The sequence below is a fragment of the Lissotriton helveticus genome, chromosome 7, assembly GCF_964261635.1.
Source record: "Lissotriton helveticus chromosome 7, aLisHel1.1, whole genome shotgun sequence".
NCBI lineage: Eukaryota > Metazoa > Chordata > Amphibia > Caudata > Salamandridae > Lissotriton > Lissotriton helveticus.
In genome coordinates this window covers 1,270,610,208-1,270,635,906 of record NC_136068.1, presented here as the reverse complement: position 1 = coordinate 1,270,635,906, position 25,699 = coordinate 1,270,610,208, and the positions used below count along the sequence as shown (strand labels likewise).

Genomic DNA, 25,699 nt, shown 5'->3' with positions numbered 1-25,699 from the left:
AGGGATAGGGCCTCTGAAGTGCCCTCATTTACTACTGCTCGGGCTTTGGGGTTCTTGTATAGCGCCATCACCATTGTCCTGTAGTTCTCTCCTAGGCCGAACTTCTGCATGCATTTGTCAAGGAAGGGCCATGAAACTCTATCGAAAGTCTTTTCTGCGTCAAGCGCTATCATTACTGCTGGGTTCGTGTTTGCTGAGGTATGGTTTATTATGTGGCATAGGAGTCTCCTGTTGTCTTGGGATAGCCTATTCTTAAGGTATCCCACCTGCGTCTTGTGAATGAGGCTTGGGAGCTGCGCGTTGAGTATCCCCGCTAGTATTTTTGCGTATATCTTGCAATCTACGTTGATTAGAGAGATAGGGCGGTAGTTCTGTGGGAATTGTGTGTCTTTCCCTTCTTTGGGAATGACTATAATGTTGGCCTCCCCCATTGAGTCTGTCATCCTCCCTTTCCTGATACAATGTGCGAAAACCTCTCTCATTGTATTCTTGAGTAGGGGTAGGAAGTGTTTGTAGAACTTTGCTGTGTAACCGTCCGGGCACGGTGCCTTGTCCTTTAGAGCCGCCACCGCCATGTTTATCTCTGCCTCTGTTATGTCTAGCTCTAGGGTTGCACGTTGCACCTCTGTTAGCTTGGGTAGGTTCAGCTTGTCTAGGAGGGCAGCTCTCCCATCCGAGTTTAGATCTTTGTCTTCTTTGTACAGCTCCTCGTAGAATTCTTTAAAGACCCTGAGGATCTCCTTATTGGCTGTTTGGGATGTCTTGTTGGAGTCTGTCATGGCCGCAATGGCATGTTGCCTCTGCTTGCTTTTAAGATATGATTCCAGGCCTCTACCCGCTTTATTTGCTGAGCATAGGTTTATGGCTTTGTACTTGTTTATCCATGTGCCGGCCCTTTCGCATAGTATCTTGTTAAGATCGTACTTTTTCCTAGTTAGGGTCGTCAGTGTGTTTTTGTCCACTAGATTGGCGCGGTGGTGCAACTCCAGGTCTTTAATCTGTCTCTCTAGATCTAGTATTGTTTTGTTTCTGTCCTTGTTCATTCTGGATGTGATGCTTATTATTTTGCCCCTGATTGTGGCCTTCATAGCGTCCCAGAGCACCCCTTTGTCTGTGTCTGGTTTGTCATTGAATTCTAGGTATTCCGTAATGGCCTCCTCAATGGCTGCCACATTTGCTGGGTCCTTAATGACGCTGCCCCATGCCCACCCTCCCCTCCACCGCCCGCATTTTGAAAAATATGGGCGTGTGCGTCAGCAAAGTTCCCTCCCCCCCATCCCCCCGAGATTCTCCTAGTGAGCCATTATGAGTCTTGGCCCCGTGCCGTGATAAACAAATAATCACCAATAAAGGATATGCTTATGTCCATGTGCTTCTTCTTTGTTCCTTTCCCCATGTCTTAATGTCTCATGGTGGGTGAAGTAGACGTGCAGCCCCCGGATATATTCGGTGCAGTGAGGTAGAGTTGGATCTATCCCGGGGCTTGCATTGAGGTAGGTTGGTTGTTTGAGGTGCAGTGGTTGTTCCCATGTTTAGCGTGCTCATGTGTCCGGGTTATTGACCGTTGCAAGAACGGCCCGTTGCACCTCCACTTGCATTTCCGTTGTCCTGCGAAGCTCTTCTCTTTGCAGTGTCTGATCGCTGTGCATCCATGTCCTCCGGAGGAGGACCTCGAAGATGTCTCCTTAGCTCGCTCGGGTCGTCGAAGATCAGGGTGTGTCCTCTGTCCATGATTCTCATTTTTGCCGGGCCTGCGAAGCTAAAGGTGATGTCCTTTCTCATTCTTTCTCTCAGTGCCACGAAGCCCTCCCTCGTGTCGACGGTTTGGCCTGAGAAGTCTTGCGTTATTATTATTTTGCTGTCTTTCCATTTTAGGGTCTGATTTTTCCTAGCCACAGCAAAGATAGCTTCCGTTTGTTGCGATCTTAGTGGTTTACAAATGATAGGGCAGGGGCTGCGTGCGTTTTGGAGTTTTATCACTGGCACTCGGTATGCTTTGTCCAGTTCGAAGTTTCTGTCAAATTTGAGGCCCGTGATTTGGGAGATGAGCTCCTCTAGGAGAGCTGAGCAGAATCCTGGCTTGTCCTCCTCTCCTTCCGGGACTCCGAGCAGTCTTATATTTCCTCTTCTTGAGCGGTCGTCATACTCAGCCAGCTGCTTCTGGAGGTTATTGGTGGCCTTAGAGACTGAAAGTAGCGTGCTGTTTGAGTGTGTGTTAGCGTCCTCGATGTCGCTGATTCGCGTTTCTGCAGCGTCAATCCTGCTGTTTGTATTGTGTTGGTCTGCTCTTATGGCAGCTAGCTCTAGCTGCATGTTGTCGATTGATTGTTTGGTGGACTTTGCAACCTCATTCCCCTCGTTGACTTTCTTGGGGATCATGTCCAGAGTTGTGTCGTTTTTTAGCTTTAGGGGCGAGTCTGGAGGGTTGTTTTTATTTTTCTTTACTTCGCCTATCGTTTTCCCTTCTTGGCCTGCCATTTCGCCTAAATCTCTTCTGGCCAGATAGCTTTCGAGCCTGCCGTCTTTCCGGTGTGCTGTAGCCGCCGGGTTGGTGTGTTCTTCCAGCGGACTTGGTGGTCCTTTCCTTGTGAGCTGGTGGTCGAGTCTATATCTGCTCGGCTCCCGGGTGGATCTTGTTCTTGTTTTTGCACCCGCCAGCTCCTCCTCAGGGTGCTGGCAGGAAGCCTTGACTGCTCTTTTTGTGTCTGTACTTCTTGGGTTATTCTGTTGTGGCCGCTCCTAGTATACTCTTCCGGTTTCGCTTGTTCCGCCGCAATTGGTCTACTGCGGCGTCGCTACACTCTGCCCGTTTAGCGGTCGCGTGTCTTCAGTGTTGTTCGTTTGTTCGTGTGCTTCTGCTTTGCCTAAATGCTCGCGGCTGATTATGGCCTTGGGTGGATTTTACCACCTCCAAGATGTCCACTCCTAGTCAGCCCCTTCAGTTTCGTTTTCACAGCGGTGACTATTCTGCCTTTCTTGGCGTTTGCCAATGCCTCTCGTCGCCCCTGCCTGCACTTACTTGTCTGGTCTGGTCGGCGGTCGTTTTGGCGTTCGCTTACCACCAGTGTTGTTCGTTCGTTCGTTCGTTCGTTCGTTCGTTCGTGTCCTCCTTCTTGCCTATTTGCACGGTGGTGACTTGGCTTTTGGGTGTGTTGTATCACCGCCAAATTGTCCGCTCCCAATAGCGCCTTCAGTTTCGTTTTCACAGCTGTGGTTTTCTGCCTTTCTCGGCGTTTTGCCTTTGCCACTTGTTGCCACTGCCGGCACTTACTTGTCTGGTCTGGTCGGCGGTCGGCGGTCGGCCCCTAGTGTTGTTTGTTCGTTCGTGTCTTTCTGCTTTGCCTATTTGCTCGGTGCTGACTTGGCCTTTGGGTGTGTTGTACCACCGTCAAAATGTCCGCTCCCAGTAGCACCTTCAGTTTTGTTTTCACAGCAGTGAATTTCCTGCCTTTCTCGGCGTTTTGCCGTTGACACACGCCGCCTCTGCCGCCATTAACTCGTCTGATCTGGTCGGCGGTCAGCCCCTAGTATTGTTTGTTCGTTTGTGTCCTTTGCTCGGTGCTGGCTTAGCCTATCGGGTGTATTGTACCACCACCAAAATGTCCACTCCCAGTAGCACCTTCAGTATCGTTTTCACAGCAGTGATTTTCCTGCCTTCCTCAGTGTTTGCCTTTGCCACTTGCCACCTCTGCCAGCACTTACTCGTCTGGTCTGGTCGGTGGTCGGCCCCCTGTGTTGTTCGTTCGTTCGTGTCTTTCTCCTTTGCTTATTTGCTCGGTGTTGACTTGGCCTTTGGGTGTGTTGTACCACCGCCAAAATGTCCGCTCCCAGTAGCACCTTCAGTTTTGTTTTCAAAGCGTTGATTTTCCTGCCTTTCTCTGCGTTTTGCCGTTGCCACTCGCCGCTTCTGCCTGCGTTTACTCGTCTGGTCTGGTCGGCGGTCGGCCCCCAGCGTTATTCGTTCGTTTTGTGTTCTTCTGCTTTGCCTATTTGCACGGTACTGACTTGGCTTTTGGGTGGGTTATACCACCGCCAAAATGTCTGCTCTTAGTAGCTCCTTCAGTTTCGATTACACAGCGGTGATTTTCCCCTGCCCTCTTTGGCGTTTGCCGTTGCCCCACGCCACCTCTGCCAGCCCTTACTTGTCTGGTCTGGTCGGCGGTCTGTTCCTTGGTTGTTTGGGGTTTGAGCTCGGCGATCTGTACAGCCGCTCCCTTCCTCTCGCACAGTGACTTTAGCGAGGCGCCAACTTCTCGCTTGGTCCGGTGTTGTGGTGCTGTTTCCCAGCGTTATAGTTATTCTCCGCTTTCCGCGCTTCCACCTATGTGTGCCCGCTGTGTTCGCACGTCCTTCCGTGTTGTTTGCCAGTCTATCGGTTTCTCGTTTCGCTCATGTAATCGCGTTTTTTTCCTCGGGTTGGTGGAGGTAACGGACTCAGGCGCCCTTCCTCATTGCTGTCCAAGCCACGCCCCCCAAAGACAAGTTTCAACACTGATTGACAACACGTCATCTCTCTATATGTTTCCTTCTAAGGAAGGCAGGACTCTCTGTGTCCAGCCTGAACCTGAAACAGGACTGCAGCCCTACACAAATACTGCTGCTGCTTCCTCTTCTTCGAAGCAGGGGCATTGGGCTCGGAGTGTTCAGAATGATGGAATCATCTCCCGTTGCTTGACAAAGGTACCAAAGTATCTGTGTGGCAAGTGCCTAGTCAGGGCAGTGATAACGCGACCGATTGACACTGGTGATCGCAGTGCTCCTTGTGCAGGGCAGCGACTGGTCAATAAGCAGTGCGGATCCCTGGTAATGTGCAAGGGTTTTGTGGGGGGGGCACCCACTGTGGATATCGTTTCTGATGGCAGGGCCTCTTGTGAAAGTCACTCAAAACTGTGGCGATTAGCTGGGTTGCAAGTGCACGTGCAGTTATTTGCATAAATGCTACCCTTGCCATCCCCAAGCCCCGCACCCTCCTTCTTTCAGAGCACCCGGCACCGGCCTGCAGCAGCAGGGATTTTCCTTTCGGTGTGATCCCGTCACGTGCCCTCTGGACGAGGTGACAAGGAGGCGCAATAAATACATTTTCGTGAGCGAAAAAAGTGAAGAGATGGATAGAAGAGAGAGCATCAGGGACTAGGTGTAGGAGGAGGGGAAATATGGATGGTGTAAATAAGAAATGCATTAACGATAAACAGCTATGTGCATTGGAGACAGGCCCGCGCCCAAGGGCAGCTTCTCATTGCATTATTTAAGGGACAGGTCCTTCCAGTGTGAGTGTATGTGCGGGACACCTCGGATGCATGCGGCTGCTCCTGGGATGTGTCATTAGCCTGGGCTGACAGTGCAGAGTCCAGCCGGGTTCCTGCCTCGCGAGCCCGTGACGGGATGGCCCATTAGACCGAGCTGACTCTGCTGACTGAAGCTGGGCTCGTGCTGCGCGAGGCTCTGTCCCGGGAGGGCGGAGAAAAAGCACCGTGGAACAGAGATGCAGCCAGCTGGTGCCGCGTCCCATCCGGTGCACCCCCGGGCAGGTGAGGGCACCGACCCACCCCGCGGGCCGGAGGAGTCGTCCCGAGCTCTGCCCGCCAAGGACACCGCTGTGCCCGACCCCTGTCTGAGCCCTGAAGAGGTGACCCCCAGAGAGGAGGTGTCCTTGGAACAAAGTCCGGATGGCTGTTCGAGCGCGGAAGAAGGATGCTTCAGAGAGGAGAGTGACCAGGCTCCGGATAAGGAGTCCACACCGTCTCCTGATCCGCCAACTCCGGAGCAGGTGCTTCTCAGATGGAGGAACCGGCAGCAGCGCGGCCTGGGGCCGGCCTCAGAAGAAGGCGTCAGCCGAGGGGGTCCAGGGACAAGTAGGAGTACTTCTCCTCCAAGCATCCACCGGCCGGCTTCCGAGAAGGATGAGGAGAAGAACGAGTCTGCGGCTCCCCTCCTCGCAGGTGGCCCCATCGGACCGTGTCCGAGGTCACCTCCGGACGGGGCCTCAGGGGAGGAACCCCTGATGGGAGAGCTCTCCGCGATGGTCCAGGCCCTGGTGAAGAGCAGCAGCTGGTGGGAAAGACACGGGTTCGACTGCGCACTCATCGCCGTGGCCTTCCTCGTCCTGCCGGCAGGTAACGCCAATGGAAACCCCTGCGGGTGCAGGGCCTTCAGGGGCTGGGGAGGAGCGAGGCAGCAGGCACCAGTAACGAGTCGGGGAAAGTTTCTGATGAGTGAGAGTGGTGGAAGTACACCAGTGAGCGAGGGAGAGTGATGGGGGTTTGAAGATAAGAGTATAGGAAAAGGGGTATCACTCCCAGCCAAGGCTGGCCCTAGCACTGGTTGCACAGGGTGCACATCTTTTTTTGTGATTCCTCCCCCATTTCCTCTTTTTCCATTAATTCCCTTACTACTACTCGCCAACAATGCACCTCATCTCTTTATAGCACCTTTCTGACAAACATTTCATTTTTTTTCGCGTTGCTCATAGTTTACTCCTCGCACTCAGTTCTGTGTTCTGCATGGTATACATTCTTTGTAGCAGGCATATTAACCCTCTGCTCTTTGTGGGTGACAGGAATGCAATTGTGAGTACACGGTGAACGATGCGACAGTGTGAGTGTAGGGTAAGAAGAGTGACTACAGGGTGAGTGAGGTGACCATATTTTGGGTACAGATGTAAGTGCAGAGTGGGCAAATTAATGCATGGTTAGTGATGGGCTTGTTTGAGTTAGGTTGCAGATTGAGCAGTGAGTGGGACAGGTGAGGGAAGTGTCATATGAGTGCAGGGTGAGTAGTGTGCTCCTGTGACTGCAGGGTGAGGTAGGGCGAACAACGCAAGTGCATTGTGAGGGCAGAGTGATCCCTGTGAGTGCAGGGTGAGCGGGTGAATGGTGTGAGTGCATGGTGATCAGTGTGAGTGCATTGTGATTACTGTGGGTGCAGGGTCAGCTTGAAAGTGGGGGGTGAGAATGACAAATGAGTTGTATGAATGCAGGGTGCATTCCCAGACACTTGAAGTAACTCAGCATGTTATTGAGGGTGGCGTAGGTGTTCAGGTATAGGTTAAACTATTGCTATTATGGAATTCCTAAGGGATCGAGGGTGGAGGAAATAAATAATGTGCTGATCCTGAAACAAACTTCCAGTCTAAGTTTGCTAGGTCATTATTTTGATGTCTCAGATCATACAAAAATAAGCAGTCACCTAAAGCTGTATTTTCAGCACTTATCTGTGCATATTTCGTCCAGCAAATATAAATTGAAAGAAATGTAAAATGTGTTCTAGGGCTGCCTGAATGATCAATGACTGATAATTAAAGGGAACAAAGACAGAAAAGTCACAATACAAATGAATACATACTTTTTTTTATTTATAACTCTATTTAGTGTGAAGACAAGGTCTTTGCAGGCTCTTTAAACAACACATTGCTGGCATTTTTTTGGGAAACTCTACTTTATATTCCTTTTCACAAAATGCATTCTCACACTATGGTAGTAAATATAAAATACCAAAGTAAAGAATAGGCAGAGTGGGGGGCCCAACGGGTATTGGAACCAGAAAAAAACACTAAGCCTCTGTAACCAATTTACAAAGGTATGTAAATATGCAAATGGTCTTTTAAAGACCAGTGAAAAACTCGGGCATGTCAGAGAAAAGACTCCAGACACTGCCCAGCCGAGCCCACAGCAGCAGCCCGGGCTGAGACACACGACGGGGAAGGGGGGTGGGGTGTGCTTTAGCCTTTTCAGCCCCATGGGCGGTGCGTGCCTGTCTGAACCCTAATAATAATGGGCACCAAGGAGCTGTGTGGGCATCTTTGGGTGATACTTGTATGTTTATCTTTATAATTGTACCCCTCATTGGTGTGTTTTGCATGAGACCCCTACAGAAGTGCTGCAATGGAATGGTCCTTCTTAGGTTTCTGTTGAAGGCAAGCGGCCACATGGTCTGTAAATAGGCATTAGTGTGTGTGTGCCTGGCAAAACCATCACTAGCTGGCAGCAGCGCAGATGACGAGGCAAACATCCTGAACAGTTGAATGCACAGTTGTGTATACTTTTGGTCAGTCCACTCCAGTCTTGACTAGTCCATCCATCATGTGCCCATCTTACTCGCTCTGTTTCTGTAGCCCTGGTAATAAGATAGCACCTGTGCTGTGCTTGTACGCTTGGAGCCACAGAAAAGGTGGTAAGGTAACCATATGGGTCTCACATTAATTCTTCTCCATGAAATATTGAAGGACACCAAGAGGGCTCCGGAGCTTCTCCAAGGTGGGGTGCAGAGTAGCTCGAGTTAGAGATTCAAGGATTGGGGCCCAAACACTGAATACTTAAGTGCTCAGCCCAGGAATGGGTGAGCAATGGACCAAGGCCAGCCCAGCGCTCCCCTCACAGCCAGGGGGAGAAACACATCCCAAAGGAAACTGTAGCCTTTGGTGTCAGGAGGACATACTTAAAAACTATGGGAAGGTAGAAGGGTTTGGACACATGATCATGTGGAAATCTTGTCACTGAATGCAAATTTTGTCTGAAAATTGTGCAAATCCCCAGGTCGCCATCGTGGCTCAGCAAGGAGCCAATTCCTCCTTAGGAGATCATAGTTTTAAGGTTATATACCTCTCTATAAATCCACTGGACCAGAGAGGTACTTTAATTTGGGTAGACCACGTTCAACCCCAAAGAAAATAAATGTTTAGATTCTGCTAAGTTGGACGGAGAGGTTTCTACGAGTCATCAATTAACTCCCCTGTTGCCAGTGTCTGTCTTCTTTTAAAGCTTTCCTTAGAACTGTAGGTGTTTAATGACGTAGTTTATAAAGTGCTTTCTATCCCACTTGTGCAGTGTCTACCTCCAGTAAATAGCAGATGTTTCTGTCAGTTAATCAAAATAGTACCTCATTTACCCAACTAGAGTCAAACTGTTTCAGAGAGGCTATTGGGGCCAGTCACCAAGAAGCATCAGAGGTGAGTCTGCACATGCTCCCTACAGACATTGATGCTCGTTATTGAGCCTAGAAATACAATTTAGTCCTAGGGTAATCCCTGTGATGGTCGACCCAGCATAGGCTGGTTCGACCCTCACACCGGATTACCCTGGGACTTCTCTTGAGTTTACAGTCAGTATATGGACACTACATGCCTTGGATGTTTACACTTGAAGCAAATACGAATCCATAAATGAACTTTTTGACTCAGTGACTGCTGAATACAATAACTAGCCTTCAGAAAGCCCTGGCTTAATTTGTCACAAAGGGTGAAACACGTGTCGGCTGTTCCTTTTTCTAAAAGAGTGAAATCCTTTTACAATGAATTGACAAAGAGGCTGATGCCAATAAAACTACTACTTATATTCAAACTGTTCTTGATTATTGTTCTGTGTTACAAAAAAGGAATTATCCTATTGGCTGAATTTTATTACATGGAAGAGAGGAACAAATGCTCACACCCCCACCTTCACTTAGCAATACGATGCTTCAAAGGTCCAGAGCCTTCAGCACAGTTTCTTCATCATAATAGGAATCAATATCCAGATCCAGGACCCCTGGAACCTCCTCTACTGCTCTGAACACAACTGGTAACCCTACCGGACACACTGAGACTATCACTGCTGGTAATCTTGCATGGGATACCCACTAATGGGAGGCTGCTTGTAAAAGGTCCAACCTCTGGCAATCGCTCGGGGGAGCCCTCCTACTCATTGTTCTTTTGCTCAACATGCCACCTCAGTTTGGACCCAGCCATACGCAAATCTGTCTTGACCCTGCTCCTCATGGGAATATTCCAGCCTGAACTAAGCCAGTTCCTCCCTGAACTGGAACACAAGCAACCCAGGACCGATGTCACCCTAGGTATGGGTACTTGATGAAATTGTAAAGTGGTATTTTGAACTTCCAATAATCATATCTTTTCCTGGTCATTGGTAACAGGGTAGTTTCAGAGACCAGCGGGCACAAAGCAAAAACGAATAAGGGAACTTTCAGGAAAACAACATAATAAATGCTGGTAGAGTAACTATGGCATCCAGTTGAAAACATTTATGCTTTGAGCACAGTGCTGTATCATGATTGGGGGAATCTCAAAATACCTCTGAGCCACCTCTCAAAATTGCCTCCACAGATACCAGAATTTGGAGCTAGGCAGCAAGAAGTGTCTGATCTTTCTGATCCACCAGCAAAGAGTGGTTTTGATGTATTTGTGCTCTTTCTTTTCTGGAACTACCTTCCAGAACCCTGCTGCTTTACTTGGAGTCTTTAGAAAGTCTACAAGTGCCATCTATTTTAAAGAGAAGTGACAAAGGAGAGCAGTACACTCGCACATATCTCCTATGATGAGGAATTTGATATTCGGGCCACTGCTCAGCATCTGGAAAAATAGAGACCAGCCATATCTGTAGAAGAGGGCCTTCAATAGTGACCAGCCCTTATCCATGGCAAAGAGGCGTGGGGTTTAGTGGAAAGGTAGGAAACCCTGGGAGGGTGTCAGAAAAAGTGTTACGCAATGATCATGTGGTTGTCTTATCATCATACTTGACATCACATCGCAATATGATGCTCTTTGTTACAAAGGTCTAATCATTTGAGCTAGGAAAACAAACTAATAGATTATCATTTAGTACCCTTGGCAGTATCCTGTTCCAGGGTTACAAACCTTTTATGGAGGCAGCTGTTCCGGCAGCATTGGTTATTAATAACACCTTTCTGCTCTGCTTGCTTACACCTGCATGGACTATTACTGTAATCCCTTGCAATACAACTAGAACTTTGTGTGGAAGCTGCCCCACTACTCATGTTCGATTGGTCTGGTCTTTTCTGTGTGTTTCCGACAGTGGAATAAGAATCTGTGACTCAACTTGAGGCTTTGCATGATACTGTGACAGTCACCAGCAGAGCACAGGGCCCTTCAGGCTCAACGGGTGCATCCATATTGTATCTGTACCTGCAGTCAAGGGTGGCTACTACATCCTGACAAAAGGCTTTGGGGTCACTGAAGACTGGTGGAACCAGACCTTAGTTCGGTGATATGTCTTTTTACCCGTGCCCATGCCTGTAAAATCCATACAGTCTCCCATAAGTAGGGTTCTTCTTTTCCCCTTGTTTTGTGGTACTGTGTGACTTGTTACATTCGCACCATTGTTACATATTGCAGTATATCCAAAATAGCATGTGCATGATGAAAGGTATCCAAATACTCCCCTTTCACTTCTGTATTGTGATGACTCTGGAGAGCTTGACTAAGTGACATATTTACTATCCCCATTGCGTCGGTGTTGCACCACACTGCGTGCTGCAAGAGTGACACGATTAAAAAACGAGATCTTTGAATCCAAGCAAGGCCACCTTGTGTGACCATGGGTGGCTTCATAAATCTCGAGTAATGTAATGCATTGCAAATCGTTGCCTGCATTACTCTATGCCAGGAAGGCCTTTCCATGGACATTGCATAGGTGTTCCCACGCAATATTTAAGGATTTTGATCCATTCCCAGATTTACCAGAAGTGCTGGACCTGGGAGTGCACCAAAAACCTACGCCTCCCCACGTGGGGCGTAACAAGACGAAACATGTTTATTTCTCCTCGTTTATTCCTCCCGTTTGCACCGTCTCGCCCACCCGCACTCCAGTTTCCAATGCAATAGGTCTCGCGTCAATGCGAGTTCTATTGCATTGCAAATGCTTGTTGTCAAAGGCAGTGAGTATGGAATGACTAATTAATACCAGGTATTACCCCCAGGTCCCTCCTGTCCTCGTCCCCTTCATACTAACCAGTGAGATAACCTATCTCCCAGACAGAAAAAAGAAAAGCAGGAATGCTGGTACGCCCCTCCCTCTCCCTATTGGTAGTACATAAGGGTACAGTACCCAGCATACCTCCTGTTCTTTTTTCTGTCTTCGACAGTTTTAGTGTGGACCAGGAGCCTGTGGGCTCCTGGAGCTTACCTGTTGCTGGGTTTCGGGTGCTTGCTGGTCGTCTTGGCTTCTCCTCCTGCTGGGCTTGAGGGGTTCCTTGCGGATGCTTCCTGGCCTTTCTTCCGTCTTGGAGTTGTTCCTGGGAGTGTCCTGTCAGCGTCTCCGTTCTGCCGGGCTTGGCGGAGACGCTGGCTTTGTTTCCTGCTGCTCCGTGGTGCGGCGGCCCCTGTGCGACTGGGGCGCTTCCTTCCGGAGTATGCCTGACTTCCTCTGTTTGGGGCAGGAAGTCAGGCGGATGTGATGGGCGGCTGGCGGCTGGTTCGTGGTGGCTGTTTGCCGGCTCCTCCTGTACGTACCGCATAACGGTTATTTGCGCTTTATAAGCGTTTGTTTTTGGCGGTGCCTGCATCCTGTTTTTTGGGTGTGTGGTGCATGGTGCTGCTCATTTGGTTTTCGCTGGCTGTGGAGGTGGTTGACTCTCTGTTGCTGCCGTTTCCTGGGTGGTGCTGGATTAGCCCTTGTGCTCTGGTGGGCTTCCTGCAGTCTTGCCTGGGGTCCTGCTCTCCTTTGAGTGTCCTGCTGGGAGTGGTGGGCTTCGGTCCCTCGCTGCTTTCCAGTGCCTTGTCATGGGGAAACATCCTAAGAAGAGCAGGCATGTTGTGGAGTCCTCCTCTTCTTCTTCTTCTTCCTCATCCTCGTCTCTTTCTCCGGTGCGGTCTCGGCGTCGTTCCAGGGGTGGTGATGCACGGTTGAAGAAGCTGATTAAGGAGACTTTTTTGGAGATGGGGGGTCCCAGGTCCGGGTCCAAATCCAAGTCCAAGTCCAGGTCCAGTCGTGCTCCGCCTCCTTCTTCTTCTTCTTCCTCTGGGTCTGAGGATGGATGGCTGGAGGGTGATGTGATTAAGGGCAAATATGTGGATAAAGACATGTTGCCGGACTTGTTGAGTCATGTTAAGGCGAATATGGGGTTCCCTGCTGCTGATGTCCCGGTACTTCTGGGGTTTCCTTGCTTCGCCAGTTCCAGTGCGCTGCTCCTGTGGTTATGCCTGTCCATCCTTGTGTCAAGGAGGTTTTGGATCGGGAGTGGAAGGATCCGGATCACATTCTGCTTCCTCGCTTCATGGCTAAGCTCTATCCTCTTCTGGATATGGCCAAGGATTTGCCGGACTCTGTTCCTGTGGATTCTTTTGTGGCGAGTCTGGTGGGGCGCACTTCATTGGCTGAGGATGCTATTGTGTGTGATCCTGTGGACAAGAGAGTGGACGCTTCCCTGCGTAAGGTTTATTCTGACTCTCATCTGGCTCTACGGGCTGGCATCTACGGGACTTATGTTACTCAGTCTCTGCTTTCGGACTTGAAGACTTTGTATGGTTCCATGGATAATGCCACTGACTGTTCTGATATTCTGGCTCATGTTGAGCATCAGGTGTAGTTTCTGTCTGACGTTTCCTTCGACGTTGTGCGTGCTTCTGCCCTCTCTGGGGGTGCTTGCGTGGCTGCTCGTAGGAACTTGGTCCTGAAGGACTGGAAGACGGATTCGGCCCAGAAGTCTGCTGCACTGCGTTTGCCCTTTCAGGGTTCCATGTTGTTTGGGGCGGAGTTGGAGGGCAGGTTGCATCGGCTATTCAAGGAGAAGAAACATTCTTCATCTTTCAAGTAGTCCTTGGCTGCTCCTGCTTCTTCTAAGCCTAAGCCCTTCTTTCGGATGTATGACGTTACAACGCATACTTTTACAACGCCTACCTTTACATCGCAAGTTTTACAACGCATACCATTACAACGCATAGTGCTTTGGGGCGCTGGACAGTGAATAGTTTAATTTACTATTCCAACTCCAGTCCCCGTGTATGGTAGGGAAGGTGTTGGATAGTACATTAAACCTATTCCCTATCCTAGAGCGCCTCCGAGCGCAATGCGTTGTAATGGTTTGCGTTGTAAAAGTTGCGTCGTAAAGGCACTGCGTGGTAAAAGTTGCGTTGTAAAGGATGTTTACCCCTTCTTTCGTCCTTCCTCTCACAGGCAGTTTTCCAGGGGTCGTGGTCGTTTTCAGCCTGGTCGGGGTCGGGACAAGAAGGCGAAGTCCCCTCCTGCGAAGCCTCGTTTCTGACTATCTGGGGTCCGAGGTCGGATCCTTGGTCGGAGGTCGGCTTCGGTTCTTTCTTCCGGCCTGGATGTCCTCCTGTTCAGACTTGTGGGTCCTGGAAGTTATCCGCTTGGGGTACCTCCTGGAGTTTTCCGTCCCTCCTCCGGACTCGGGGGTCCATCCAACTCCCTGGCCGTCCTGTCGGATCAAGAGGGAGGAGCTGTCTCGGGGGTCCAGTCTCTGTTGGACAAGAGGGCTGTGCAGGTTGTTCCTCCTGGGGAGCGGGGTCGGGGATTTTATTCGATCATTTTTCTGGTCCCCAAGATAACGGGAGGTTTTCGTCTGGTGCTAGATCTGAAGGCCCTGAACAAGTTTGTGCTGCGGGTTCCTTTCTAGATGGAGACTCTTCAGCGGGTGATCCCTCTGGTTTTTCAGGGTCATTACATGTGCACTCTGGACCTTCAGGATGCCTATTATCACGTGCCTGTCCATCCACTTTCTCGTCCTTTCCTGCGGTTTTGTCTTCTGGGGGTGCATTACCAGTTCATGGTTCTTCCCTTTGGCCTGAGATCGGCTCCCAGGGTGTTTACCAAGGTGGTGGCTCCCTTGGTGGCTTTCTTGCACCTCCAGGTGATGCTGGTTTATCCGTATCTGGACGATTGGCTCCTGCATGCTCCCTCCGCGGATCTGTTGTTGAGGGATCAGAGGTTGGTGTGTTCGGCCTTGCGGGACCATGGGTTCCTGTTGAATCTCCCCAAATGCCAGCTTCTGCCGTCTCAGGACTTGCAGTTCATAGGGGTGCGTTTCCGCACGGATTTGAATCGGGTCTTCGGGCCAGTGGCTCGTGCTGTGACCCTGTGTTCCCTGGTACATCGGTTTCTGGTGGGTCGGTCCTTCCAGGTTCGTCTTTGTTTGCGCCTTCAGGGTCTGATGGCGGCAACAGTGTTCACGGTGCCTGGGGCGCGTTTCCATCTTCGTCCTCTGTGGTCCTACCTACTGGCTCGGTGGGATCCCTTGTCGGGGGACTTGTCCCTTTGGGTTCCTGTGTCCCTGTAGATCCTTCCTGCCCTGTGTTGGTGGTCTCTGTCATCCAATATGGACAAGCGCTTGCCTCTGCAGTCTCCGCCTCCGGTGGTCCTTACGACGGATGCCAGCGCTCTGGGCTGGGGGCGACTTTGGGGTCGGAGTGCCTTCAGGGTCGATGGTCCCTCCTGGAGGGTCGTCTGTCTTCAAACTGGCGGGAGTTGTCTGCTGTGTGTCAGGCTGTCCGGGGGTTTCGGCTCCTTCTGATGGGCCAGCATGTGTTGGTTCAGTCGGACAACTCGGTGACGGTGGCCTACTTGAATCACCAGGGCGGTATCCATTCTCGGTCCCTGAACGCGATGGTGTACCCCTTGTTTTGCTGGGTGGAGTGCCATCTTTTGTCCCTGGTGGCTGTACATGTCCGGGGGGTGGACAATGGGGTGGTGGATGCTCTCAGTCGTTTTTTTCCTGCCTTCCTGGAGTTGGCCTTGACCCCGGTGGCCTTTCATCAGGTGTGCGTGAGGTTTGGTCTTCCCTTTATGGACCTCTTTGCTTCCCGGCTCAATGCGCAGCTTCCCCGGTTCTTCTCCCGGATTCCTCAGGAGGGGTCTTGGGGGGTGGATGCCCTGTCCCTTCCTTGGCCTTTCCGCCTGCTTTATGCCTTTCCTCCTCTGGTTCTGATATCTCGCTTTCTGTCTCGGCTGCTGATGGAGGATCGGGAGGTGGTGGTGGTGGTGCCTTTCTGGCCCCGCAGGTCTTGGTTCCCACTCTGATGCCGTTGGCATCAATAAATGTATAAATTAATAAAATTTAGCCTCAAACTACCAACCCCTACTTCTGTGCAGCCTGTTTTTCCAGCAACGTCCAGGAAAAACTGGAAAACACTCGACATTGCACAGTTCAACAAGGTACTTTGCGAAAACCCCCCCACTACAGAACATAATATGGAAAGCATAGCAAAAGCCACACAACAGTGGCTTAGTGACGCCGCTGACTCGTGCCTACCTACCCCTCACACAAGGGGAAACAACCACCGACCTCCAGCCCCATGGTACAACGACTCATTGAAAACTGAGAAATCGAAATGTAAGGCATTAGAGCATCAGTGGTGAAAAGACTATGCACCCGACAAAAAGGAGAGATACCATTACGCCAGAAACAAATACCACACAGCCTGCACGAAAGCGCGAGCCTTGTAAGTTTCCAACACCATTATGGAAGCAACAAACAGACCCAAAAACCTGTTTAATACGGTCAAGGAATTAGCGGTGCGCAAACTACAGCTTCTGATGCTCCGCTAAATGAACGGCAATGTCAGGACCTTGCCGTATTCTTCTCAGACAAAATTGACAAACTTCTCAGTGATATCAACAGCAATATACATGATCCCACCCCTCAGGTTGATACGGACTATGTCCCCACAGTTAAAAACACCCTGGAATACTGGCCTCCTATTACGACAGACACACTGAAGGCCATCCTTAAGACCATCAAATCCGGCTCCCCCCGTGACCCTATCCCCATTAAAGTACTAAAACATCTGGATGCCCCCTCACTTGAAGTCATCGTTGATACGTTAAATTCCTCCTTGAAATTTTCTACAGTTCCCTCGCTTTGGAAACATGTCATGATATGCCTATTGCTGAAGAAGCCCACAGCAAACCCTGAAATATTGGCAAACTACAGACCTATATCCTTGCTCTCTGTCTTTTCGAAACTACTAGAAAGACATATTCACTCGGTCCTAACCCACTTTTCTGAAGAAAACTCCCTCCTCCATCCGTCTGAATCAGGTTTCCGAGCTGGTTTCTCCACAGAAACTGCCCTGCTGGGAGTTACCGAAAACATTCGGAAACTCCTTGATGACGGTCAAACGGTTGCTCTAATCCTTTTAGATTTGAGCGCGGCCTTTGACACCATATCACATGACAAACTCTTAATTACGTTAAGAAAAAATGGAATCTGTGGTATGGCACTTGACTGGATTAGGTCTTTTCTGACACAACGGACGTTCCAAATTACATCCTCCTCAGCATGCTCCGAAATGTTTAATGCCCCACACGGAGTGCCCCAGGGATCCATTCTGAGCCCACTGTTTTTTAACCTTTATCTTAGACCTCTTGCCGACTTAGCGGACAAATCAGGACTCACTCTCATGACCTACGCCGACGACTCACAGATCATCTTCTCCTTGTCTGAACCTAGCCCCTCATCCTCATCTCCCCTCAAACAAGGATTCCAAAACATCTTCAGCTGGATGACTAGAAACCAGTTGAAGCTTAATGGAGATAAAACAGAGATCCTCCTCCTAGGGAAACAACATGACTTGTGGAACCCTTCCCACTGGCCTTCCCAGATGGGAAACTTCCCAACCCCTGCCACCCAGGTACGCAATCCAGGGGTCATTGTGGATAGCTCCCTCTCCATGAAACAACAGGCCAGCAAAGTCGTTAGCCTTAGCTTCACCATCATGAAGTGGCTGAGGAAAATCCTCTGGATGTTGCCTATCTCCACCCAAAAAACCGTAGTCAATGCCCTCATTACATCCCGGCTTGACTACGGTAACATCCTGTACCTAGGCTCAAATCAAGCCTTAGTACGATGGCTACAGCTTGTCCAGAACTCAGCTGTCAGGCTGCTGTGTAGAATTCCTAAAACCACCAGGGTCTCAAACTACCGACGTGACTTGCATTGGCTCAGGGTAGAAAATCGAATCAGATTCAAAGCCCTGAACTATATGTTCAGAATAAAAGCTGGTAATGTGCCCAAATACCTACTTGCACTAGCTCATCCCTACACCCCCAAACGCAACCTACGGTCGCAATCAGCAGCCAACTTCTGCGTACCTAGGTTCAAACTCGCAAGAATTGGAGGTAGATCCTTTGCTCATCTAGGACCAACCCTTTGGAATGCACTCCCTCCCTATATTCGCAAGGAGGAAAACCACGCTAGATTCAGAAAGAACATCAAAACCTGGGTATTCGAGCAATAACGTGAATGACCTTGCAAACCCTCGCTACCTTTCTGTGCTGTCCTCGGCAGCGGGAAACCCTTTTTGGGTAGCTGTCGCGCCATACAAGTTAAAAAAAAAAAAAAAAAAATATTGGCTGTTGAGGGTCCGTGGTTCTTCCCCTTCCCTCCGTCTCCGTAACGGTCCTCTCCGATGTTGCCCCTGCGGCGGCTTCGGCTGTCGGTTTGGCGGTTGAGAGGCAAAAGTGGCGGAATGGGGGTCTCCCGGAGCATTTAGCCTTGGCTATTCAGCGGTCTCGGAAACTTTCTACCCTTCAGTCCTATGGTAGGCATTGGGGTAACTTTGAACGTTGGTGTCTTGGCCTGGCATTGTCACCCTTGGTTTGTCCTTTGCCGGATGTTCTTCAGTTCCTTTGGGATGGGTTCGAGAAGCGGTTGTCTGTCTCTACTCTCCGGGCTCAGTGGGCTGCTCTCAGGGCTTTTCGGGCCCCTTGGGGGAATCTGCCTGATGTGGATGGTTTGGTTTCTCATTTGTTGCGCAGTTTTGCGCATTCCGGCCCTGTGGTGCGTCCTTCTTTTCCTCTCTGGGATCTTCCCTTGGTTTTGAGGGTTTTGGTTGCTGCTCCCTTTGAGCCTTTGGAGGAGGTTGATATGAAATTTGTCACCTTCAAGATTGTTTTTTTGGTGGCTATCACTTCTGCTGGGGGAGCTGGGTGCTTTGATGGCTCGGGAGCCTTTTCTGTCCTTTTCTGCTGATGGTGTGGTCCTTCGTTTAGATTCCTCCTTCGTTCCTAAGGTTTCCTCCCAATTCCATCGCTCTCCAGAGCTGGTCCTGCCGGCTTTGAATTCGGCTTCGGTGGATGAGGACGACCTTCCTTGGTCCTTGCTGGATGTTTGCCGAGCTTTGCGGGTCTATGTTGATCGGACCCGTGCCTTTCGGCTTTCTAACTCCCTGTTTGTTTCTTTTGGGGCTGTCTCCAGGGGTTGCTGTGCTTCTTCTTCTTCTATTGGGCATTGGTTGAAGCAGGTTATTGTTCTGGCTTATTCTCTTTCTGGTTCTCCTCCCCCGGCTGGGGTTCGGGGGCATTCTACTCGGGGGATGGATGCTTCCTTGGCGGAGGTCCGTGGGGTGTCCCTTTCTGAGATTTGTAGGGTCGCCACTTGGGCTTCTGCTAATACCTTTGTTAGACATTACCGTATCCAGAATGTTCTGGGGGATTACACTAACTTTGGATTGGGGCTTCTTCGGGCTGTGTGTTCCTGATTCCCCTTGTTTTCCTTATGCTGTGCTGTTGTTTTCAATAAATTGCTGGGTTTTGCTGTACTGCTGTGTCCTGGTGGTTTGTTGTTTGATGATGGCCGGTTGCTGCTTGGGTATTCTCACTGGTTAGTATGAAGGGGACGAGGACAGGAGGGACCTGGGGGTAATGTCCTATTACTTACCGGTAATCTTCATTACTTCGGGTCCTGTTATCCACGTCCCCTTCATACCATCCCTCCCTCCCTCCCGGGCTTTCCGGCCCTCATCTTGGGCTTGAGGGTTCAGGAGGCATGCTGGGTACTGTACCCTTATGTACTCCCAATAGGGAGAGGGAGGGGCGTACCAGCATTCCTGCTTTTCTTTTTTCTGTCTGGGAGATAGGTTATCTCACTGGTTAGTATGAAGGGGACGAGGACAACGGGACCCGGAGTAATGAAGATTACCGGTAAGTAATAGGACATTCCCCCTGGCCTCCAGAACGTGTGGCAGGATCCACCTTGCCATGGATCGAAGAGGATTAAGATTTGAACCCAGACTGTGCCTTGGTTTGCAATGGCAGCTAGCCAGCGCCGTCTATACTTGGTAAATACTATACACTTCTGGCCAGTAGTTTTACTTTGTGTGAAAGTTTGAAGGAGACTCTATGCAGAAGCTCAGAAAGATGTTAACCAAGACAGTCACCTGGGGGTTGCAGCCTGGGTGGTTTTCTCTAGTTCTCTCTCTTTTCAGGATCCCACACAGTCCCTGCAAAATGTATATTCACACATCACAGAACGAGGCCGTGCCTGATTTTATTATGTGTTCATAACCAAGGAGGAAGGTTCCACCAAGTGTTCCCATGTGCCACAGCCGCTCGAAATATTTTGCCGGAGATTGTTTTTATTTTGAGAGTTGTATTGTTTTTATTTTGAGGACTTTCTCTTTCGGACAGAAAACACAACACATTTTTCCAAAAATATCAATGAACAATACAGTGTAATGAGGGACATTTTCAAAAGGAAAAGATAAGTCAAATAGCACATAAAAAGGTTAAGCAACACTTCAAAACATGCACAGAAACTCCGAATAGGTGTAGCAGTAGTGATAGTTGTAATGAGGACATGCCCCGAGAAGGCATGCTAAAACCCCTGACAAACAATGACTTACTCACTGAAAATGTCCTCATCCTCCATTGCATCTGATGCTGTGACTCAGGCGGTGCAGGAATTACAACCAGTCTGGAATGCAGTCTGGCATGATGAGGCGAGAGCCACGCCCAGAAAGACTGACTCTGTTACCTCCCCAACCGAATGCATAATTAATTGTGTCAAATTTTTAAACACTCCATCATGATGGTGATTTGGTGGAAAATAAATATCAGCCACTATTAGATCTTTATTATCTGCTTGGGCAATACCTTTACCAATTCCCTTAAATCGAGAGAGTGCTACTGCAACACATTACTTTTATTCAGGTAGTATTGTTTTGCTTTATATGTTGAATATTACTGATACAAATGACATAATTCCACGAACTTCCCCTTTAAGGCTTTCTTGTTATATGCCATAGATATCCGCAAATTCAGCTTCCAATGTTTCTTGCAAAGTAAGCTAATGTAAGTTGATTTTCTACCAGTGCTGACATTAAAATTTCCAATTCCTGGGGGAGGAGCCTAGCTCGCGACCGAGATGGCCGCGTTTTAGCTCGGCTCCGTCCGGCCGCCTGTTTGTCTTCATTTATCCTGTATTCCTCCCGCCCCGGGAAGTCTTCCTTGCTGTGTTTCGGTACTCCAGTCATTTGGCGGACACTTACCTGTTGCTCCGGTGATCCTGAGTGCTGTCGATCCTGTGCAGTGGTCCCGCTCGGAGCCTCCGGGGCGGTCTGGCCGGGCCTCCTTGCTACGCTGGGCCGTGACGGAACGAGTTGGTCGGCCCTTGTTGGCGCTGTGGAGCTGGACGCGGAGGCTGATGTGTGAATTGGCCGGCTCTGCCCCTTGACGGACCCGACTGGCCTGGGCCCAGAGGTATGAACGCTGCTCCTCGCGGGAGAGCCTACTCAATTGTCTGGTGGGGTCCCCCTTCTGTTCCCCGGCCCGGCCATTTTGAATTTTTCCGCCCGGGCTCGGAGAGCGGGGCCGGCGATACGGGGGGACCGACGGACATCCTTCTTCTGGTGGCTCTCCTTTCCGCCTTGGGGCGCCCTGCCGCAGACTGGCTGACCTCCTTTTGCTCTGGTGTTACCCCGGCCGGGGTTCCCGGCGACCGGAGACGTGCTGGGCTCTTAAGATGGCGGCCGGCCCTGGGAGTCTTTGCCGGGCCCGGGCGAGCACTGGGGGCCCGCCGCATGGCCCGGACGTCGGATCTTGTAAAGAGCTTCCTGCGCTTCGAGTTGTCCTGGATGCGCTGCACTCCTGGCGGACTGCCGTGGCTGCGTCTGTCTCCACTGTGGAGGCTGACCCTCGTCTTGAACAATGCGGGCCCCCGTCATCAGATTTGGCCTCCTCGTCGATGATCGCGACTGATGTGCTCCTCGACTCTGTGCCCCCGGCGGGGACCGCATCCTTGGCTCGGAGAGTCTCCGGCGCCCCCCGTTGTCCTGTCTGGTTGCCTCGGCCATTGGGCGGCGATCCGCTTGTATCCTGGCCTGGCGTTGACGATCCTTCCAGTCTCTCTTCGCGCCGACTCCCCGACCGAGAAATATGTTCCGGCCCGGCTGGGCCTGCCTCGTTCGAACTGTCCTTGGAACTCTGTCTGCAATACGATTGTTGTACTGTGACTTTCCTGGATCTTCAATTTTTTCTTTCTAGTTTCTTCTTTGGACTGCCGCGAAATTTTCTCCTGAGCCCAGTGTCCCTCATCGTTTGCTCTTTGTTGGTTCGGTTGGTTACAACCTTGGACAAAAGTGGACAGGGCTGAAACGACTTTTATATGCGGTAGTCTGGTTTCTTTGCTATGTGATTGACAAGTGCTGTTGTGATGTTTCTGTAATTTTCTGGGACTCCTGAAACTTTTTCTCATATCGTTACCTTCCCATGGGCTATACCCTTCCCTTGTAGCAGGTGGCGGGATGGACGCAGATGATACTGATTTTTCGCCCTCCCCCGTGTGTGCGTTGTTCCTTCCCTTCCCCTGCCCCTTCCCTTTTGTCTTTGTTTCTGCCCTGTTCCTTTTCTTCTATATTTCGGGTTCTATTTAGGGCGACAGGCACGCTGCCGGGGGGTAGGCCATAGCCCTCTGCAGGGGTGTAGGGTGGGCTTGTGGGGTGGGTGGGGGGGTCTGTTGTTGTTTTTGGGGGGGTTTTTCTCTCCTCCCTTTCTTCTCCCTACTTGGTTCTATGGCCCTTGTGTATCCCCTTTTTCGGGGCTCTGTCTGCCGTCTGTCCCCCGGGTGTCTTTCTGGTGTCTTTTTCCGGTACTACAAAGATGATGATTTGTGCTGTTTGTCTTCCTATTTTGTGGTTGATTTTGTACCGGAGTTTTGTTTTTCCTGCTTTGTCACCTGGGGGCGGGTGGGTGGGTTGGGGTCCCTTCCTTTTCCTTTTTCCCCTCTCCCCCCCCCTTACTGTGGGGTTTTTTCTACTTGGGGGTGCAATTCGTGTCGCTTTGGTATTTGGGTCCTTTCTTGTGCTGATCGGTGGGACGGGCGGTGGCTACGGTGGGCGGGCAGTGGATCGTGTGCACAACTGTTTTTCTTTCTTTTCGTTGTTTTGCCCGGTACTTACTGGTGTACTTCTGTTGTGTTGATTTCTCCTGTGTCTTTATGATCGCTGCGTTGCTGCCCGCCGCGACCCCGCCCCTCTGGCTTATGTTATGGCCCGCCAAGCTCCTGATCTCCCAAATCCGTTCTTTAAAAAGAAAACTACCTTTCTATTTGTTTGCTCCTGAGATTGCTCTAAGATTCTTGCTCTTTCCCCTGATTTGTTGCCTTAGTATATTGTGACGCCTGATGTATGTCTCCTGATGCTTTTCTTATGTGGTGGCCAGCCCTGGTGGGTTGTAGGCCCGTATTTGTGAGCTTTCTCTGTTCAATAAAGGTTTTCAAAAAAAAAAAAGAAAAAGAAAAAAAAAAAAAAATTTCCAATTCCTTTCCATGCCTGCAATATTCCAGGACCTCAACCATAGTATGTGGGTATCAGGAATAAAAATGTTTTGCTGCTGTATTTGCTAGATTAATTGTCCCTGCTATCCAATTCCAATCAAATTCTTCTGTTGCGTCAGTTTTCTTCATCATGACATTTGTATAAATTTGCATCTCAGAATTCGTTCTGCGGCCTGCGCGTTGGTTTACCGCCGTTCTTTCTCTGTTGAATTGAGGCATCCCCAGGCCCAGGTTATGTCATTAAGGGGCAGTCGCAATGCCCTCATATTTTGGGTTGGTTCACGTATATCATAAACCATGAACCTTATTTCATATATGGCATTTAAGAGTTGGTGAACCACTCTTCTCGAGTAGACTTGCACCATCCCATGTGGCCATTCTATATTATAATGCACATTTGAAGGGATAGCGACCAGTAAGATATCCTTGGTGATTATTTTGCTTAATGTCAACATTGCTCTTAAAAATGCCAATATCTTAGACTGGTTTGAAAATGTGCTAGAATCACAATCCGAAAATAAATCCAGTTAATGTAGTGATTATTTCCTTAGAGGCTCCATCATATTTCAATTGGTCACTTACTGTTATTAGAACCTCTTCGTGCTCATTGAACTTTAGATCCTTTTATTCCCCCATACTGAGGGTATACAGCTCTTCTTCCTTCATTAAAGTCACATTTCTTTGGTCCCAGGCTTGAGTACTTTTGTTCTTCACCTTCTTTTCTCTGTCCTAATTCTCGTCCCTCTGGTTGGATTCAGTGGTCGCTAGTACCTCAGAACCTGGTTCCTTTTATTGTTCATTTTTTGTTCTCTTTCCAAATTCTTAACTTTCAATTTTTTTTCTGGAGGGCTACGTTCAGGAAGGTGTAAATCCACTTGAAAGGCACTAACTTTTCTATATGTTGTAATTGCAGAGCTATTTGCCAGAGGATTAACACCTTCAGCGTGGCGCAGATTCCTGCGCTGTGCTGAAGGTTCTAATGAGCCTACCGGCTCATGACGGAACGGTTCCGTCATGAGCACAGCTCAACCGACGCTCATGATGGAACCGTTCCGTCAGGAGCATCGCAGGGGTTAAGTTGTTATACTACTTCTAATCCTGGACAGCAGGATTTATGCAATGTAGTATTATCGAAACAGAGCACACTCAGACCTCTTATAGTAATTTTCCTTCCCCTCTTTCACTTTTTTTTATAACTACCATTTTTTAATGCTTTTTGTTAAACATTGAGAATTATTTCCTAGTTTCTTTACTTTAGGCAGCATGGTGATGTTCTCCTTTATTGTACATCTGTCCTCTCTTTTTTCACTATTTAAAGGACAACTATAATTTGTAATCTTCTGCTCCTTGTTGCCCTAGGGTTTGTTTAGCCCTATTGTTTTCGTGTGTGCATGAGATTCTATTCTCCTTTCTCTTGGTCTTCTTTGTCACATCCTTCCACTCTTTGAGAGTCTTGTACATTGTGATCGGCATTCTTTTAACATCCTTTGTAATTTCTGGGGTTCACTTCTTCACCTCTGTATTTTTCTGACTTCTGGTCTACTAATAATCATGATATATCTTTAACTAAATCAATCTTCGGAATCTTTTACTACTCTGGTCAAGAGATTCAGAATTGATTCCAGAATATGTTAGATTACCAACATTATTGAGGAACTCATTGTTGGGTAAATTGTCGCTTTAGAGGAGTGGTTACTTCCCGTCCTCAATGTCTTACTCAATGTAGGAGTAATCTCTTCTAACAATGTATCACAGTTTGCAATTAGAGTATCCAACATATAGGGAAAGGAAAAAATTATTTGTTTTGTTTAACAGTTGTCATTGTTAACACCATTGATCCAGTGCTTAATTTAAGCTGGTGGCTTCCGGTGCTCAGCACTGGCTCATAACCCCTTCCATGCGCCCGTCGGCCAACGACCGTCACGAGCACTACCTTCGTAGTGCTGCGCACGTCCATTGGCCGACGCGGCCCTGCCCACCTAATCAAACTGCTGCACCGCTGCCGAATTGCTGCCGCGGTTAAGCGGTTAATTTTCAGCAGAGGCACTAGTGACAGTGCACTACATGGTGGCGCCGTCTAATTTTGAGGCGAGCATGAGCATAATAATAATAGTAGACTCTCACACCATTATTATAGCTTTGTGTGGCCTGAAAGAATCTGAATTGTCACACTATGGGAGTGGGATGCTAAGGTGTTATGTTGTTACTGTCATTCAAAGTGTTAGCAGGGGTGGTGTGGGCTGTAGAGGCCTTGCGAGAAGGGCCCTGACACTTTTTTTTACAAACTAAGCACTGCATTGATCTGGTTATAGAACTTATTTACTGAATACAAAGTGTTTTTGCTTAAAAAGATTCTAGTTTTTCTGATATCATACCCTGTTGATTCTGTTGTTTTGCGTCT

General features: G+C 49.4%; 1 protein-coding gene across 1 annotated transcript in view; it reads left to right on the top strand.

Moving 5' to 3' along the window:
* Nucleotides 1–5,289: 5,289 nt before the first annotated feature.
* The window catches only part of FADS6 (fatty acid desaturase 6), a 191,015-nt gene continuing 170,605 nt past the window's right edge, over nt 5,290–25,699 (top strand). Inside the window, exon 1 of the mRNA XM_078650814.1 lies at nt 5,290–6,113. Within this exon, the coding sequence (XP_078506940.1) occupies nt 5,483–6,113 (631 nt within the window). The 5' untranslated portion in view covers nt 5,290–5,482. The remainder of the gene's footprint in view (nt 6,114–25,699) is intronic.